Source organism: Vicia villosa, unplaced genomic scaffold, assembly GCF_029867415.1.
Source record: "Vicia villosa cultivar HV-30 ecotype Madison, WI unplaced genomic scaffold, Vvil1.0 ctg.002086F_1_1, whole genome shotgun sequence".
In the NCBI taxonomy this organism is placed as follows: domain Eukaryota; kingdom Viridiplantae; phylum Streptophyta; class Magnoliopsida; order Fabales; family Fabaceae; genus Vicia; species Vicia villosa.
The window spans coordinates 15770-33398 of NW_026705834.1; the positions used below are offsets into that span (position 1 = coordinate 15770).

The 17629-nt window shown below is 29.8% G+C and overlaps 1 protein-coding gene and 1 long non-coding RNA gene across 3 annotated transcripts; both read left to right on the forward strand.

Moving 5' to 3' along the window:
- Positions 1-2675: 2675 nt before the first annotated feature.
- Positions 2676-9017, forward strand: LOC131637789 (ABC transporter G family member 1-like). Its single transcript, XM_058908366.1, has 7 exons — positions 2676-2998; positions 6379-6458; positions 6546-7016; positions 7240-7326; positions 7453-7566; positions 7664-7858; positions 7972-9017. The coding sequence occupies exons 1-7, from the start codon at positions 2725-2727 to the stop codon at positions 8752-8754; spliced, it is 2004 nt and encodes a 667-aa protein (XP_058764349.1). The 5' UTR covers positions 2676-2724; the 3' UTR covers positions 8755-9017.
- A 3062-nt stretch (positions 9018-12079) lies between these two features.
- Positions 12080-14753, forward strand: LOC131637823 (uncharacterized). Of its 2 annotated transcripts, none has more exons than XR_009294494.1 (4): positions 12080-12478; positions 12557-12898; positions 13134-13494; positions 14530-14753. It is a non-coding gene; the product is annotated as an uncharacterized LOC131637823 (long non-coding RNA). The 2 variants fall into 2 exon arrangements; XR_009294495.1 differs by having other exon boundaries at positions 14533-14753.
- The last annotated feature ends 2876 nt before the right edge of the window (positions 14754-17629 follow it).

Genomic DNA, 17629 nt, shown 5'->3' on the forward strand with positions numbered 1-17629 from the left:
TCTGTAAATCTAGATGACTTCGATTATGAGATTGAGATCCCTAAAACACCCTCCATTGAAGCCCTTTATCCAAGAAGTCATCCCAAGGAAGAAAAGGATAGATAAGAATATCAAATTCATGGCTCATAATTTTACTTAAGATATAGTGTACTTTCCTCTAGGGTTGTTCAATAATGATGATGGGGACGCTGAGTAGTTATCTCACTTTTGAGTTTCATGTTTTTCGCATTAAACGCTTATGCATGCATTTGCTGATCTATGTGCTTGAATACTTTGCCATATCCGTTTATTTTTTTTACTTCTGTTTTGATAAGGCTAAAGGAGAGAAGTTTTCTCATAGAGAGAGTAGGGTATACTCTCTCTTTTTTTCAGATGGAGTTTAACTTCTCCAATCTATCATCTTTTTCTTTGTTTTTCCACCTCCAAATGAGATGCGTTGTCATCATCAAAAAAGTGGGGGAGAATGTGGATCTATGTTCTTGAAAGTATGAAGTTTGTAGCAACCTGTTGATTTGGTTTAGATTTTGTTAAGGTTCTTAAGATAAGTCTTCATCAGAAGTACTTTTGCCTTAGATGATGACAAGTGATGTTATCATCTAATGTGATTAAGTGATGGTACTTGAAGATCAAGGTCAAACGTGATCAAGTGATGGTGATAGAAGATTAAGGTCGGATGTGATCAAGAGATGATGCTTGAATATCTTGATATCTTCTCTTGAGATAATCACTTTTTGTTGATCAAGATGAAGCTTGGGGATCAAGATGATCGAGTTATGTTGATTAATTGCAATTGAATTGCCTAAAGGTCATCTGACGTAGTGATCTAGTTGATGTGCTCTTGAAGAACAATCTTAGTTGTTGTGGTGATCAAGTTATGTTCAAGTTATGATGAGGTTCTTGGAGAACAAGTTACAAAGGCTACCTTAGAGGAAAAGAACTTATGCCAAGCAGTGTTCTGTGAAGTTAGTGAAGATCTTTGATCAAGAGTTATGTGATGGTGGTGTTTATCTTGAGGAGTTATCTCAAGCCTCATCAGAAGAATATTCAAGGTTCTAGTGAAGCGATATCGTTAAAGATGATATGGCAAAGAACCAAAAGTTTTAGGGTTGTGAAAGAAAAGAAGTGTAAAAGTTATCCAAGGTGGTGTTGACTGATCAGTGTTTATAAATGTATAAGACTAACTCTCGATGTTACAAAGACAAATCACACACACACACACGCATACACACACACACACACACACACACACACACACACACACACTTCCCACCCTCTGTAAATCCCCCCTCTCTCTCTCTCTTAATTAAAATCATAAAAAATTGTTTTTGTTCCTAGCTAATAGGCTAGGAATTTGAAAAGTTGTTTATGGAGGATTTTTGCATTGGATAATCAATTAGTCAATATAGATAGTAGACTATTCCTTTTGTAATCTCTCAATAAACAAATATTATCACAATGGAAAGGAAAGCTAAAAATAACCTGATAATTTATTAGCACAATGGGATGATTGATTACATGTTACTTACTCCTCAAGTTTTCAAGCGAGATCATATCAAATCTCTTCCTAAAATAGATCAAATAAGCTATTAGTTAAATATTGCTCCATATCCCAAAATAACTAAAGATCTAATCGATTATGCCTTAGCTATAAACGATTAGATAGCATATTTTAGATAATTTTCCCAAGCTCTCTTTTCTAGAGAAAATCTCCACTAACTTAGCTCATCCAACATAACAAGGCCTAGTTAAGGCAGATTGACTAGATTGTGTTGGCCCAATCCTAACATAGAGGAAACATTCATATTAAGATACGAGGGATAACACAATTATGACTAATTCTTAATATTATGGTCCAAGATATGTAAATAAAGTCTTATTTCAATTATCAATAAGAGATCACGCTAATCTGAAACAATCACCTTAAATGGGCTTTGATGGGCCTTGAGTAATTAATAGGTTGAAACTACTATATAAGAAGATGAATACCAAGAAAAAAGATATACAAAACTCACATAATAAACGACTGGAACTTTTTACCATGGCTGATAAAGTTACATTTGTGTATTTTGTTTAAAAAAACTTAAATATAAAACTTAAAATTTTCTAGGTTGGAATTAAAAAAATATTTATTTTATTTTAAATTGTAATAATTATAAAAGATAAAAATAAGTTTTAATTAAAATAATAAGGTTAACATATGGTATTCAAATCAATATTAATGACACTTTTCACACGATTGACGGTTTATTCGAAGAAAAAAAATAGACTTATTTTTCTTAACATCATTTGTTACCTTCTCTACGAAAGTGAATGAATACTATATATTTATTCGTAGTAGTGTTAGTTACATAATCCATTTAAATATATTTATTCAAAATTAAAGAGTAATTAATTTTAAAAAATAATAGGAGTAAAACTATATATGTATAAAAAATTTGTAGAAATTAAAATATATATTTTTTTAAATAAAATAAAAATAAAATTTTAAATATTTATAACATAACTACATAAGTACCAAAAACCTATTTAACCCAAAAATATATCCTTAAAACATGTTATTTCTCTATTCAAAAGAAACACGTGAATTAGAAACACACAAATGAGAAACACATGTTCTTAAAGAAACATTAACAAAGTCTATATAATTGAGATGAGTTTTCAGACAGATACACATCCCTCTTCATTATCTCTCTCTCCTCTTTACTACAACCACCACGTATTCTCATGGCTTTCCTTCATCCATCTGAAAGTTTTGAAATCAAAACCTCTTCAGAACCATCAGTTCTAGACATTGAGGCCACCACAACCATACCAGAAGGTAACCACCATGGTATATGCTTAACATGGAAAGATATATGGGTGAATACAATAGCAAAGGGAAAGAATGGAAGAAGATCAATTCTTCAAGGACTAACTGGATATGCTAAACCAGGTCAACTTTTAGCCATTATGGGTCCTTCTGGCTGTGGCAAGTCTACACTACTTGATACGTTAGCAGGTACTTTCATAACTGCAATGCATAATATAAATTATCTAAGTTTAAAAACTTTATTAATGCAAAAGCATGCTGGAAAAAATAATTCAGTTGAAAGCTTGAACTTTTTTAATATCAAAACAGCGATAAAAATTAAGTATGTTTGCTTGCTTGCTGGATTATGAAATTATTTATATTAAAATATGTAAAAAAAAAAAGAAAGAAAGTGAATGAGGTATTTCAACTGATATGTACTAATTAAATTAAATAAATTTAAATTATTAGTCCTAGGTTCATCCATTGCCATCAAGATTTATTTACATTTAAAGTACCAACAACTTATAAAACCTCAAATAGAAATATGAATGTCAATCAATGAATGCAGTTAATATGGACAGCTTAATATTCAACAGCTCCAACTGCACATTAATAGCAATTTATTATTTTTAATATGATAAATTTGTTAATAAATGTTGTTTTATTTTATTTAAAAATGAAAAACCTTAAATATTTATTCTTTGAGGTTTCTAACATACATGACTGATTTAAAAGATCATTTTAGTTCCAATTGGTATTTGGTAGGACGAGTTAGCTTATATTAATTGATATTTTAATTAAAACAGTAAAAAATGACTTTATTAGTTAATATTTTGAAAAAAAAATACAAGATGTAATAATAACTATTTAATAATTAAATATTATTACATCTGTCGTTAAATATAAGACACGTAGATAAAATTACGCTAATTAAAAAAGTTGATTAGAATATTAAATTTATTGACTATTTGTACAATTTTACAAATTTATACTTAGGAGAAAAAAATAATTGATTTTCGTACATGCGTATTTATTATTGATTGCAGAAAAAGATGTGATATAATAGGAGTGTATTTGAAAAAAATGAGTAATTAATATATTTTAAAAGTTGAAGAGAGTCTTATAAAAGGGACAAGAAAAAAACACAAGAGAATCTTATAATTAAGAATAGTAATTAATGATTAAAATTAATATCAATTTTTTTATAAAGAATAAAACTAATTAATTAATAATCATACTAGTTAATAATAATAATAATAATAATAATAATAATAATCTAATATTAATATTGAATAAATTTATAGTTATATAATATTAATAATTTTATAAGTTATTATTAATGGTTATTGACTGTCAGTTTAAAAAAATTTACACTGTCATTCCATCATAACCATTCATAATTATTATTTTATATATAATTAAAATAAAAATCAAACATAACTTAAAATCTGACGGTTACAATTCATTGACAGTGTAAAACTACTTTATACCGTCGGTGTATTCCCATTAAATTCATATCTAAATAGCTACTTAATAATTTTATTAATTTATAATAATATTCATAATACATAAATAAAGTGCAAATGAACATGCAATTAAGAAATTTTTAAATAATTTGTAGTGTTTAAGTGAATTTGATGTGATAGGAAGATCATTTTTAAGAAATTCTAACCTACCCTTTGGTTCTCACACTATGTATTTCTAAAAATACTCCTTATTTTCGGAGGCTTATCTTCGAAAGCATTTTTTATATTTAATGTGAATTGTTTCGTAGATGCATTTACGGAATTTTTTTTTAACGTTGTTTAAATAAAAAAATTATTTTCGAAAATACACCTCTGAAAAGAGAGGGCAAAAATGAAATTTCGCCATTTCTAAAAATAGAAAATAAAAATGAAATTTGGTCATGTGGTTAAGAGTGAGTGGATTGAGATAATGTTTTTTTTTTTAAATATGTAAATTTCTGAAGTCATAGTATTTAAATTATTTGAGAATGAGATGTATCATCAGAGATATTTTAACTCCTAATTTATGTTATTCTACTAAAGTGTGAATAAGTTCTATGATTTAGAAAAATAAAATCGATGATAGGTGTGAATGAGCGGAGTATTTAAGAAAAATCAAATCATTTGATATTCTCTCTGGTCTTATTTATATGAAAAAAATTTACTTTCTAGATACATTGAATAATTAATGTATTTAGACAATATATGAGTCATATACATTGTCTTTTCAATGAACCTAAAAAGTAAAGTTTTTTTATAAATAAGACAAGAGGGAGTTATTTTTAACCTAGTTTTTAAAAAAGGACTTTTTAATTGCACCTAATTCGGTTAAGAACTAAAATGTGATTTTAGAATAAAAGTCACTTAGAAGTTATAATTTCTTCAAACAGACGCTCTAGCTTCTCTTTATCGTGATAAAAACGAGTTTAGAAACCTAGTAATTTAGAAATGACTTCTTTATCGCATTGAATTTGATTAAAAATTAGGGTCGGCCCAAACTATTCTTAGGCCCTATTTTTACCATAGATTTTTTTTTAAAAAAAATTTAATTAAAATTTAAATAACATTAAAAATTATAAAAAAATATAATTACTAAAAATGATTCGATAATAATTTAGTTCATATATATATTTTTTATTTTTAAAGTTTTTATCGCGATTATAATTACTAAATCAAATTTAAATTATGAACCACGACCACCTCTAAAAGAAGGCGTGTCGCAATTTCTGACTTGCGCCGGTATCTGACAGTGATATGTCACTTGTGATGTCACTTGTACGACACCTGCTAGAAAACTCTTACAAAAGTATCAGAAAAGTCAAACAAATGTCACCCTTAAAACATTATTATTTTTCTTTATTTTGACACTCTTTGAATCGGTGTCCGACACTCATATAACATACAGTACTCGAACAATTCAAACAAAATATTTAAAAAAATTATTATTTTTTCTTCAACCCAATTATATTTTCTCTTCAACCCAATTATATTTTTTTGACAAATCTCTTAGAAAAGGGTCAAATTAGAGGTTCATTCGCATTTGATTGAAATAAGAGTTACTTTGGAGATGAATTTTTTTATATTTAACATTTTAGTTTCTCTTTATCAAAATAACTATGGCTCTAGAAACCTAATTATCAAAAAACATGAATACAATTATAAAAATAATTATGGCCTACCACACAATTTTTTTTTGTTGGGAAATGAAGTCGGCATCATTTCCAAAAGAGAAAACAACTATATTTGTTTTATGACATTGATAGACCTAAAATGAGACAAATATTTGTATACCCATGTTTCATGTAGGGGACCATATATTTGTTTCACTTTTTTTGGACTCATATATAGTATGTGTTTCATAATAGACCATATATTTGTTTCACTTTTGTTGGACTCATATATAGTATGTGTTTCATAATAGACATAAAATGACACAAATTTATGGAGACCAATCAATTTAGTTTTGAAATGTTGATGTTACATAATTTGGAATCTAAGTTTTAGTGTCAAATCTACCACACCTTTGATAATTTAAAGTTCGACCGACAAAAGCAGACAAATATATTTTTCTTTATTTTTCAGGAAGATTAGCCACAAACACAAGACAAACGGGGGAAATTCTAATCAATGGTCACAAACAAGAACTATCATATGGAACTTCGGTACAATGTTAATTAATATTAACATTTTCCAAATAAAATAGGACTATGATATTGATCAATTATTAACTCTTTTATTAATCTATGTAGGCTTATGTCACACAAGATGATACATTATTAACAACCTTAACTGTTAAAGAGGCAGTGTACTATTCAGCTCAACTTCAATTACCTAACACAATGTCCAAACAAGAGAAGAAAGAAAGAGCTGATTTTACAATCAAAGAAATGGGTCTTCAAGATGCTACTAACACAAGAATTGGAGGGTGGGGTGTTAAAGGAATAAGTGGGGGTCAAAAAAGAAGAGTTAGCATTTGCATTGAGATTCTAACACGTCCTAGACTTCTTTTTCTTGATGAACCAACTAGTGGACTTGATAGTGCTGCTTCTTACTATGTCATGAAAAGAATTGCTTCTTTGGATCAAAAAGATGGAGTTCAAAGGACTATTATCACTTCTATTCATCAACCTAGTTCTGAAGTTTTTCAACTTTTTGATAACCTTTGTCTTCTCTCTTCTGGTAAAACTGTTTATTTTGGACCTGCTTCAGCTGCATGTGAGGTCAGTAGCTATCTCATTTTTTATACGCGATTAATGGTTATGTATCTTCAGTGTCTTACACTAACATCGAACAACAACTCTTGCTATGTCTGCGAGTTGTGATTGATTATCAGTATAAAATCTTATATCGACAGTGAATATCTGATTTTCTTTATTAGAAAACTTTTTTTTATTTTTTATTTTAGTTTAAATGATGATTGAATTTGGTTTTATTTTGTTGTAGTTTTTCGCCTTGAATGGATTTCCTTGTGCTCCTCTCCAAAATCCGTCCGATCATTTACTTAAAACTATAAACAAGGATTTTGATCAGGTAACTTGTTGATCAAGCATCAATGACACATTCGTGTTTATTCATGATTTTGTTCCTCTTCAATGCAACATACTTCAAAAAAATAGTAAGAAAATATATTTGAAATACACGTTGCAATTTTTTTAGGAAACTGATACAGAAATATCCATTGAAGAAGCAATTAGTATCCTTGTGAGTTCATATAAATCATCTGAAATGAACAAAGATGTACACAACGAAGTAGCAATTCTATCCGAAAAGGTACACTTTGTGGCTTACTAGATCATAATTACTTAAGATTAATTAGTTCAACATTAAAATCAAATTTAATTGATTGACTTTATGTGTATTTTTTCAGCAAATGAAACCAATGGACAAGAACAAAGGTCATGCAGGATTCTTTAATCAATGCTTAGCTCTTATCAAACGATCATCATTGAACATGTTTCGTGATCTAGGCTATTACTGGTTACGTTTAGGGATATATATTGCATTGGCCTTAAGTTTAGGAACTGTTTTCTATGATTTTGATACAAGTTATGCCTCAATTAAGGTAAGAGATTAAGAGCTCATAACTATGATTTTGTTGTCTGTTTGTCTGCTATTTCTGTAAAGTTTTTATTATATATATGGATATATGAATTTATATCTAAATTATAATTTCAGGATCGTGGTTCGCTTCTTTCGTATATCTCTGGATTCTTAACTTTCATGAGTATTGGTGGATTCCCTTCATTTGTGGAAGACATGAAAGTATTTCAAAGAGAGAGACAAAACGGGCATTATGGCGTGGTAGCATATGTGATCGGAAACACATTTTCATCGGTTCCATTCATTTTAGTGGTTTCGATAATTCCATCGGTTATAACTTACTACCTATGCAGTCTTCAAAAAGGATCTGAACACTTTTTCTACTTTGCTAGTGTTTTATTTTCAAGTCTAATGTTAGTTGAGAGTCTCATGATGATAGTTTCAAGCATTGTTCCTAACTATCTAATGGGAATCGTAACGGGTGCTGGAATTCAAGGAGTCATGATGTTGGTTGGAGGGTTCTTTAAATTGCCACATGATCTTCCCAACTTTTTTTGGAGATATCCATTCCACTACATGGCATTTCACACATATGTAACTGAGGGATTGTTCAAGAATGAGTATGAAGGACTAAGATTTGATGGTCCAAATGCACAAGGCGTAAATATCCACATGACTGGTGAAGAGGTTTTGACAGAGATATGGCAAATTGGCATGAGTTATTCAAAGTGGGTTGATCTTGCAATTATGTTTGGGATGATTGTTTTGTACCGTGTTTTGTTTCTTTTTATCATCAAGGGTACGGAGAAGATGAAACCTATTGTTGGATCATTGTTGTATAGGATGGGAGAGTCTTCCAAGACAGTGATACATGTTGAGAAGCCCGATGCTACTCCTTTGAATGAGCACGTCGTGTGATCTTAAAAGTGAAGAAATATCAACTTTGCATTATATAGATATAGATGTGAGCTATATGATTCTAGTGAAGTTTTTATTTATTGTAGTTTGGTTGTGTAAGAAATGGAGAAGTAGTGTCAACTTCACATATATATTGGTGGGTTGTAGTAATAACTTTTTAGTAATTTGAATTGTTAGTCTAAACTTTTGAGAAGATAGCATCTAGTAAGCTATCCTAAACTTTAAAACTGAAATATGTTTCATGTTCGTCTCTTTTTATACACTTATGCGAATCTTGGTTAACCACTCATAAGTGGTTAGTTGTTGAACTAAAATCTTTCAAATTTTTTAAGTAAAATTATCGATCGTATCTAACCAATCGTCAGTTGGTTCAGTGGTGATTGACGTTAGATTTGATAGAGTAAAATTTACCTTTTTAAATAATGAGAAAAGCTATTTATACACTAAAGCATACACATACACCGTAATTTCTATGGTAAACATACGTATTCATCATTTTTTTAATAATTTTTTATGTTACTTTGATATATGTGCAGCACAACACAATTGGACTATACGGTGTAATTCTATATAAGGTGTAACAAATCCATGTAAGTATAGCATAGCTGTTAAATAATTAAGGTTTCAAAGTTTTTTTAAGTTTATTTCTTAAACTAAAATAACAAAGTAAAATAAAGATAGAACAATCAGAGAAATATTGGGACTAAATCACAACAAATATAGGATTCGATTGTTTTAACTTTAAAAAATAAATATTTTTTTATAATTTTTTTAAAAAAATATTAAAATAAAAATTAATTATTTTTTATAAGTTTAAATATTAATTTTGTCATTCTGTAACATAAATATACATAATTTAAAATTGAAACATAGTGTAAAACATAATTTTTAAAAAAAGATGTATCTCAAATATAAGTGATTTTTTTAAAAAAAAAATTGATATCTAAAAATAATTATAATAAAATGATGAAGTATTTAAAATAACATTTTAAAAATAACAGCTTAAATACATTTTTTATTTGAAGTTTTGTTTTAAAAAATTCTTTGTAAATTATTTTAAAACTAAAAAATGTAACACTATGAAAACTATTTAAAAAAAACTGAAACAAACGGGCCCATAATTACATGTGTGTCAAATTATCAGCTATGTTAATTTTAAACATTAATCCATATATGTTATCACTTATTGTTCAAAAACATTATCCATGTATGAAATATCATCGCGATGTCAATTGTATTCTTTATGTGTGCGTGTGTGTGGCCACGTGGTAAAAGTTTGGGTCTTGAGGGTGTGCTCCCCTCAAGGTCTCAAGTTCAAATCGAATTAGTATAAATTAGAATCTTAGCGTTAAATTTTAGGGTGTTCAATATGTACAAATACTTAATTTTACTCAAAGTACTAGGTATATCGAGAAACGAGTGCTGAGAAATGTACGTATGATTCACCAACATTTAATCAAATTTTCAGTTATTCCTGTTTTTACTTTATCAAAAGTCTTTTAATTTCTTTTTACATTTTGAGTCGAAGCCCTTTAAATTATCTTTACTTTTCCTGCACTTTTTACGGTCTTTTAAATAAACCCTTTACTTACAAAACAACTAAACAATCGAGAGATATGTAACAAACGAACATAAAAAATCTCAAAAACCAAACTATATCCTTGGATCAATCTAGTCGATCCTGCGAGTAACCAATAACTTTCGTTTTTGAAATACTAGGGATTGTTTACGGATTTCCAGTGTAAACAAATTGGCACACCTGGTGGGATTGTGTCTGAATTTTTGAGTCACATATTCGTGTGTGTTTTCTTTTCTTTTTATCTTTTTATCAAACTGTTCAATTATCCTCAGATTTAAAATAGCAAATCAGGATATATAGTTGCGAGAAGTGACCAAGATTAACAAACATGGCTTCTGATCCTATATAAGTGCAAATGAAATGGTAAGAACAACGACATAAAATCAAACTTAACCAACGACCATAATATACAAATCTGCTATAGACAACAAAACTCTGACAAGAGCCATCCAAAACCCCGTCTAAGTTTTCTTAATAAATCGTAAAGCATAAATTCGACAAAGTGCACGGTATATCGAGACATTTTCCAATGCATACAAAACAACATCAGATGACTGAATCATGATGGAGATGAAACAACTTCATTAAAAATATGAAACCATGAATAACAATAGAACATATAGGCATAAAACACCAATACTAAAACCGTAAACAGAAGAAAATCATGTGCAGATGATTTTGAAAAAAACATCAAATGATTGTATTGGGATGGAGATATTACTTATACTTCATTAAAAACATGAAACCATGAATACCAATATAAAAGATAGCCATTAAAAACCAGAAATCAAGCTGTAAACAAAAGAAAAGTCGGTGTAGATGAAGTAGAAAACAAAATGCATGCATCAATAATGAAGTATAATGAATTAGTAAACAGAAGAAATGGAGGTGCAAATTATATTAGAAACGAAAAAAGCACGAATAGACGGAAATTATATAAAGGATACTTATATTGGTAGGGTTTAATTTTAAGGATTGCATTGGTAAGTTAAAAAACTTTACGTCTTTCTTGAGAACTTACGTTGCTTAGCCGACTAAAGTAGTGCAGATGCACTAGGGAAATGAAAAATATATTAAATCGGAGTTGAAGATTGTGAGTCATGCGTGATTAGAATAAAAGTAAATAATCACTAGTGCAAAAAGAACAATATAATTTTAAAATTTACACCCGATATATTAAAAATGGGTGTAATTAAGAAGCACGGTGGCAATTTTGTAAATAATAAATCATTTTAAATATTAGTATGTGTCAATTTACACCCTATTTTTTAAAAGGAAAATGCTTATTAGTAAGAAAGTGGAAAAACAAGAAATGCAAGAATAGATCCCAACTATTCATTATCACCATAACTCCCATGATCCCTATTAAAAAGGAAGTTAAATTTAAAATTAATTTAAAATTTATCACTAAAATAGTGACACATACTCATTCTTGCATTTCTTCTTCAAATTGCTTCGTACTAAATCGCACTACTCTTTTTAAAAACGGGTATAAGTTAAAAATATTATTATAATCAAATCTCAATTACTCCCATTAAATTTAAAACAGATGTAAATTTAAATAGACCTAAAAAATCATTTAATTTTATAACTTAAAATATTAATTATTAATAAAAACCCATTTAAAAACCACAATCTATTTTAATAAGGACTTATGTAATCTATTTTATTAAATTTACAACTTAATAATATTCAATAGTAAAAACATTAACAAATTCGAAACACAATGTTTTCGAAACCCATTTTTCAATTGCATGAACTTTCTCTTCGAAACCCGTCTCATTGCCTGAAAGAGTGCAAACACGTCGGAGAATTGGGAGAGACTGAGAAGCGAGAGATCTAACCATTTTCTAAACTCCTTTCTCGCATTTCCATTGCGTATTTCAGATTTTTCGATTCACCTAATGACTCCGTCATCAGAAACGTCCATTCGTAAAAACACGATTCCTTCATTTCTCTACGGTTCTTCACCTAAAACCCTATCGATTTTTCACCAGATCATTAACTCCGGCCCCGCTCCTTCTGCCGCTGCGACGTCTTCATTGATCAGAACAAGATAGATCGATTGGGCTTTGAAGCTTCTCCTAAGGAATCCAGTAAGATCGAGATGTACTTTGGATTTGACACAACTCATGTTGCTGCTAGGTAAATCGTTGAACTTATTTCATTTTTTGGATAATTCATTTTTCTAATTGTTGAATTGACTTGGAGTTTTCGATATAGAGCACGGGCTTTGAAGCTTTGATCTTTAGAATATTCATTCACTGTTTGATGAATTGATTCAAAGAGCTTATGATTGTGTTTTGTCTCCGAGTGGGACTTCTACTGCCGCTTTAATTCAAGGAAAGTTCCTAATGGTTCCGATTCGACGGTTTTGACGAACTACTCAAAGAATTTGAGTTCTGGTTCTGGTTCTCGAGGTGGTTTTGAGAAGCCGGATTCCTTCAATTACTGCTTCTTCTACCTTTGTTCATGTGGAGAGAACAGTTTATGCAAAGGCTTCTGAGTTGTTCACAAGAGATGATAGTTATGTGAGCAAGTCCAAGTCTACATTTTATACAACGGGTATGAAATTGAACTGAATTTTGCACCCAAACCCCAAATAATGGATTCATCCTTAAAATCCACAACTGCTGCAAGTATAATATTTCAATATGTTGATTTAGTTAGTCATCTTATTGTTTGTTTAAGTAGCCATATTCAAGGTTTTTAATTGAGATAGTAATGATAACTTTTGTTTGTGCTGCAATCTTAAATATTGTTATGAATTGTGGTGTTGAATGTGTTTGATGTTTGATAGTCCAGTGCAGAGAATTGAATCCATCATTCATGAGTAGAGGTTGGAAACTGCCTGGTTGCAAGTCGTAGAAAAAGGTTCCCTTTGTTCATTGAGTCGCTTGAGACCTAAGAAGAATCAAGTCCTGCCTCAGGATGGTGCTTATTGTGTAAGCTCAATGGAGACCATGGATTCATTAAGATTTTCCTCTCAACAGGATAGAGAAGATGGCGCAAATAGCGATCTTAAAATTTTGGGCCTTAAAAATAGAAGGGTCCTACCGAAGGATCAGATTGGTAAAAGATTTGCAGGTTATCAATTTGACTATGTGTTTGATTGGACTATATTGAAGTATCAACAAGTCAGATCCAGCTCTAGAACACGGGTGAGTACTTCTTATAAATAGTTTTCATCTTCATCTATAAATGAACAAACAAAATTGTTTATTAAGTGTAACAAAATGAAAAACTAATATTGTGTAATACAATTAACAATGATATAATTATTAATAACACCTTTGAATTTAATAACGATGACTCTACATGCATATGCTGAGAAGGAAAAATGTTAGGAGTTGGTGGCCTCATTCTTGATGTTGAATTCTCTCTAGTGATTGCAACATGCATCAAATTCAGTAGTAATAAATAATTGTGTGTAAATGTGTGTATAACATAAATATACCTAATCAATAGAAAAATATATGGTTCTACCTTTGTTATTCAAAAATAAAAAACTAATCAAGAGTAAAATGGTAGAGATGGTCTAATTTTCAAAGGGAAAAATAATAGTTCATGAAGAGTGAGTGTGATGCAAAGAAAACAACACAGGTGTGAGAGATATATATTGAAATTGAAAATGAATGTGCCTTCCTTTTTTTTTCATTTCTTTTTATTTTTCCAGAGAAGTACTACCTGTAGTACTGCTACCTAAACATGTTTTTATTGTGATCCAAAAGATTCTTTATAGCAAACTAAAATGTGATCTAAAAAAATTTCATAACAAGAATCATTTGCAAAATATATATAGGAAGAAACTTCAGCCTCTCCTTTTCACCAATAATAGTTATACTTTTAATTGTCTTTCTCTAATCTCAATTTGTTCAAGTTTCACACGTTATGGTCCCTCGTCCTATAGATTTTATAAGAAATAAAAAAGCAGTTGTCCTGTTGTGTTTTTTTGCTGCTGTCCTGTGTATTTTCGTCTGGTGGCTGTTGTCCTGTTGAGTATTTATAGGACAAACTTTGGTCTTGGTCTGTTGGGCTGAATGTAGATTGGGAACACAATTTTTATTTCTATAAGCTTTCTCAGTTTGTACTACCTCATTAGAAATGCTATAGGAGCTATATCTGTTGTTTTTTAAATGCCTATTTGGATTCAGTTGGTTTACCGAATTTCCATCAAGGATGCAACTTTGCAGCAGCAGGTTCGACTATCCTTCCAGCAAATGCAGCATCGATCAGTCCATTCGGCTTTGGCGTTCAAGTATCTCAGTTCCAGCTATTCAAAGCCCGAGTTCTTGGATTTCTTGCAGGTACATTACTTCAGTCTCAAAACCAAGTATGTATGTTATCTGATCAATTTATGCCTAATGAAAATCATCACAATAATGTTTCAAGCAAGAAATTTCATAAATATGTCCCGGCCGAAGATTACTTGTAGAAGGGGTTATACATGTTTGACATAGGCCAGAACGATATTGGCGGTGCGTTTAATTCAAAAGACTTGGACCAATTACTGTATTTAATTCCAACAATTCTACTTGAATTTGAAAATGGAATAAAGGTTGGTGACAACAATGTGTTTAACAAAATAACTATGGCATTCTTACATTCTTGAGTTCCTTAGTAGAAAAAAAGTTTTGTTGAAATTAACATTCACTCTCTTATTTGTGATTATTTGTGATAGAGACTGTATGAAAGCGGGGCTAAGAATTTTTGGATACATAACACGGGTCCGCTAGGATGCTTTGCTCAGTATGTTGCCACATTTGGCAATGATCCGTCAAAGCTCGATGAATAAAGATGTCTTCGTGCACACAATTCAGCTGCGAAAGCCAATCTACAACTGCAAGAATTTTGTACTAAATTGAAGGGCCAGTATCTAGATGTAAATGTTACATATGTTGAAAAATATTATGACTTAGTACATGAAATATAATTTTTTATGTATATGATATTACAGTATTTGAAATATTATGACTTCTTAGCACATGAAATATGAAGAAACGTGATAACTAAAATAAGTTGTAATGTAGCATATGAAATATGGTAGCATATGAAATAGGGTGTAAATGGAAATAAGGTGTAATGTAGCATATGAAATAGGGTATTTACACCTGATTTTTATTAAAATAGGGTGAAAATAAGAACGTATTTACACTCGATTTTTATTAAAATAGGTGTAACATTGAACATATTTACACCTAATTTTTATTAAAATAGGGTGTAACTAAAAACGTATTTACACCCGATTTTTAATTAAATAGGGTGTAATTAAGAACGTATTTACACCTGATTTTTAATAAAATAGGGTGTAATTAAGAACGTATTTACACCTGATTTTTAATAAAATAGGGTGTAATTAAGAATGTATTTACATCCGATTTTTATTAAAATAGGGTGTAACGTAGAACCTATTTACACCCGATTTTTATTAAAAAGAGTGTAACATATAATGTATTTACACCCATTTTTTAATTAAAAAGGGTGTAAAATAGCATGTATTTACACCCGTTTTTAAACGGGTGTAAATTTGTTAGACATTTCTCACCCGGTGAATATACACCCGTTTTTTATTTAAGGGTCTGTTTGGTTCAACGGAAGGGAGGGGAGGGAATTTAATAAAGGGGAGGGGAGGGGACGGGAGGGGAAGGGAGGTATTTTAATTAAAAGTATGTTTGGTTCAAACGAGGGGGAGGGAAGGGGAGGGAGAATTTTTAATTAAAAATATGTTTGGTTCAGGAGGGGAGGGGAGAGATTTTAAAACTAATTTACCTTTTAACCCTTAAAATAGTATAACACTCATGCTAAATCAAATAAAAACAATGTGATATTCTTAATTTTTTTTGTCAATTCAAAAACAATATAGATAATCAAAACAAAATATTTACTATTTCAAATACTTTAAAATATATTAAAGCGTAAATAAAATATTGATAAATTCCATACAATAATCATATGATCCATGATCAGATGAATTATTTTATCATCTTGATGATCCATCTAATTCCATAAAATATTTATAAAATTAAATTTTAGATAATATATATAGCTCATATACTATAATTATATTATATATAAATATGTAATACAACAAAATAAGTTATAAAACAATTAAGTTTTTACAAAATAATAAATCAAAATGAATATAATAAAACACATGAAAAAATGAAGAAAGTTGAGTCACTATATTAATATAAAATAATGGAGTTACCGTAAAAAATGGAGAAATTCTAATTAGACGATAAAAATTAACGTATAGTATGTATTAAAAACAATTTAAGATTTTAATTAAAAAGTGAGGGTAATTTTGTCAATATAGAAAAAATAGATTTTATCATAACTCCTCTCCCTCCCCTCCCCTCCGAATCCCTCCGATTTGGGGGAACGAAAAGTTGCTTCAGGAGGGAATCTGATTACCTCCAATCCCCTCCCCTCCCCTCATAAAAAATTGAACCAAACATACTTAACTTAAAATATTCTCTCCCCTCCCCTCCGAAACCCCCAACCAAACAGACCCTAAAAAAATGAGTGTAAATTTAATAAAAAACGGGTGTAAATTAAGCTTTTTGTAACAGTGAATAGTTGTAATTAATTGAGTCTCGAAGTATAATGTGTGTGAGAAATTACATTGAAGAGCTTGAAACAAGCCATTATATACTAGTTTTAATTAGGTTATGTAAGTAATTATGGTAGGAATTAGTTTTGTTATTATGATAGTAGATATTGAGTTTAGCAGGTGTTCTATTAATACAAACGGCTTATTAAAAAAAACATGAAATGGGCGCTAAAGTGCCATTAGAATAAATGACGCGGTAGAAAATAGAGATTTCTATTAAACCCTTCGCATTTGCAAAAGAAAATACAAGAGAAGATCGACAACAAAATCTCTCACAATTTAGGTATACTATCGCAAATTTATACTATCTGAATTGATTCATCAACGGATGAATACTGTGTGAATCAATTAACCTGTTGTTGAGCGCTTTGTGAATTGTTTCAACTTAGCCTAAATTGATTCCAGAGTTATTTCTCATATCAATCAATTTTGTTAGTAGTTTATGAATCAATTTTGTTACATTTAATTTATTAATTTTTCAAATTATTTTACTAATGTTATTAGATACTGAGACTGTTCAGCTCAATACGGTGTGCTTTGTACATAGATTCGTGACAGGGGAACTAGAGGCCGCGGGCGTGGAAGACCTCAGATGAATTGGGGACTCTATTGACAGGTTTTCAAAAATTTCCCTATTTCTCAAACATATCATGATGATGATACTAATCATAACATAATGAAAC

Bases quoted from the DNA above. Each gene is read 5' to 3' on its own strand.
- LOC131637789 (XM_058908366.1), top strand. From the start codon at position 2,725: ATGGCTTTCCTTCATCCATCTGAAAGTTTTGAAATCAAAACCTCTTCA. The intron at 7,017-7,239 runs GTCAGTAGCTAT...ATTTTGTTGTAG, and splicing joins CTGCTTCAGCTGCATGTGAG to TTTTTCGCCTTGAATGGATT. The intron at 7,327-7,452 runs GTAACTTGTTGA...CAATTTTTTTAG, and splicing joins TAAACAAGGATTTTGATCAG to GAAACTGATACAGAAATATC.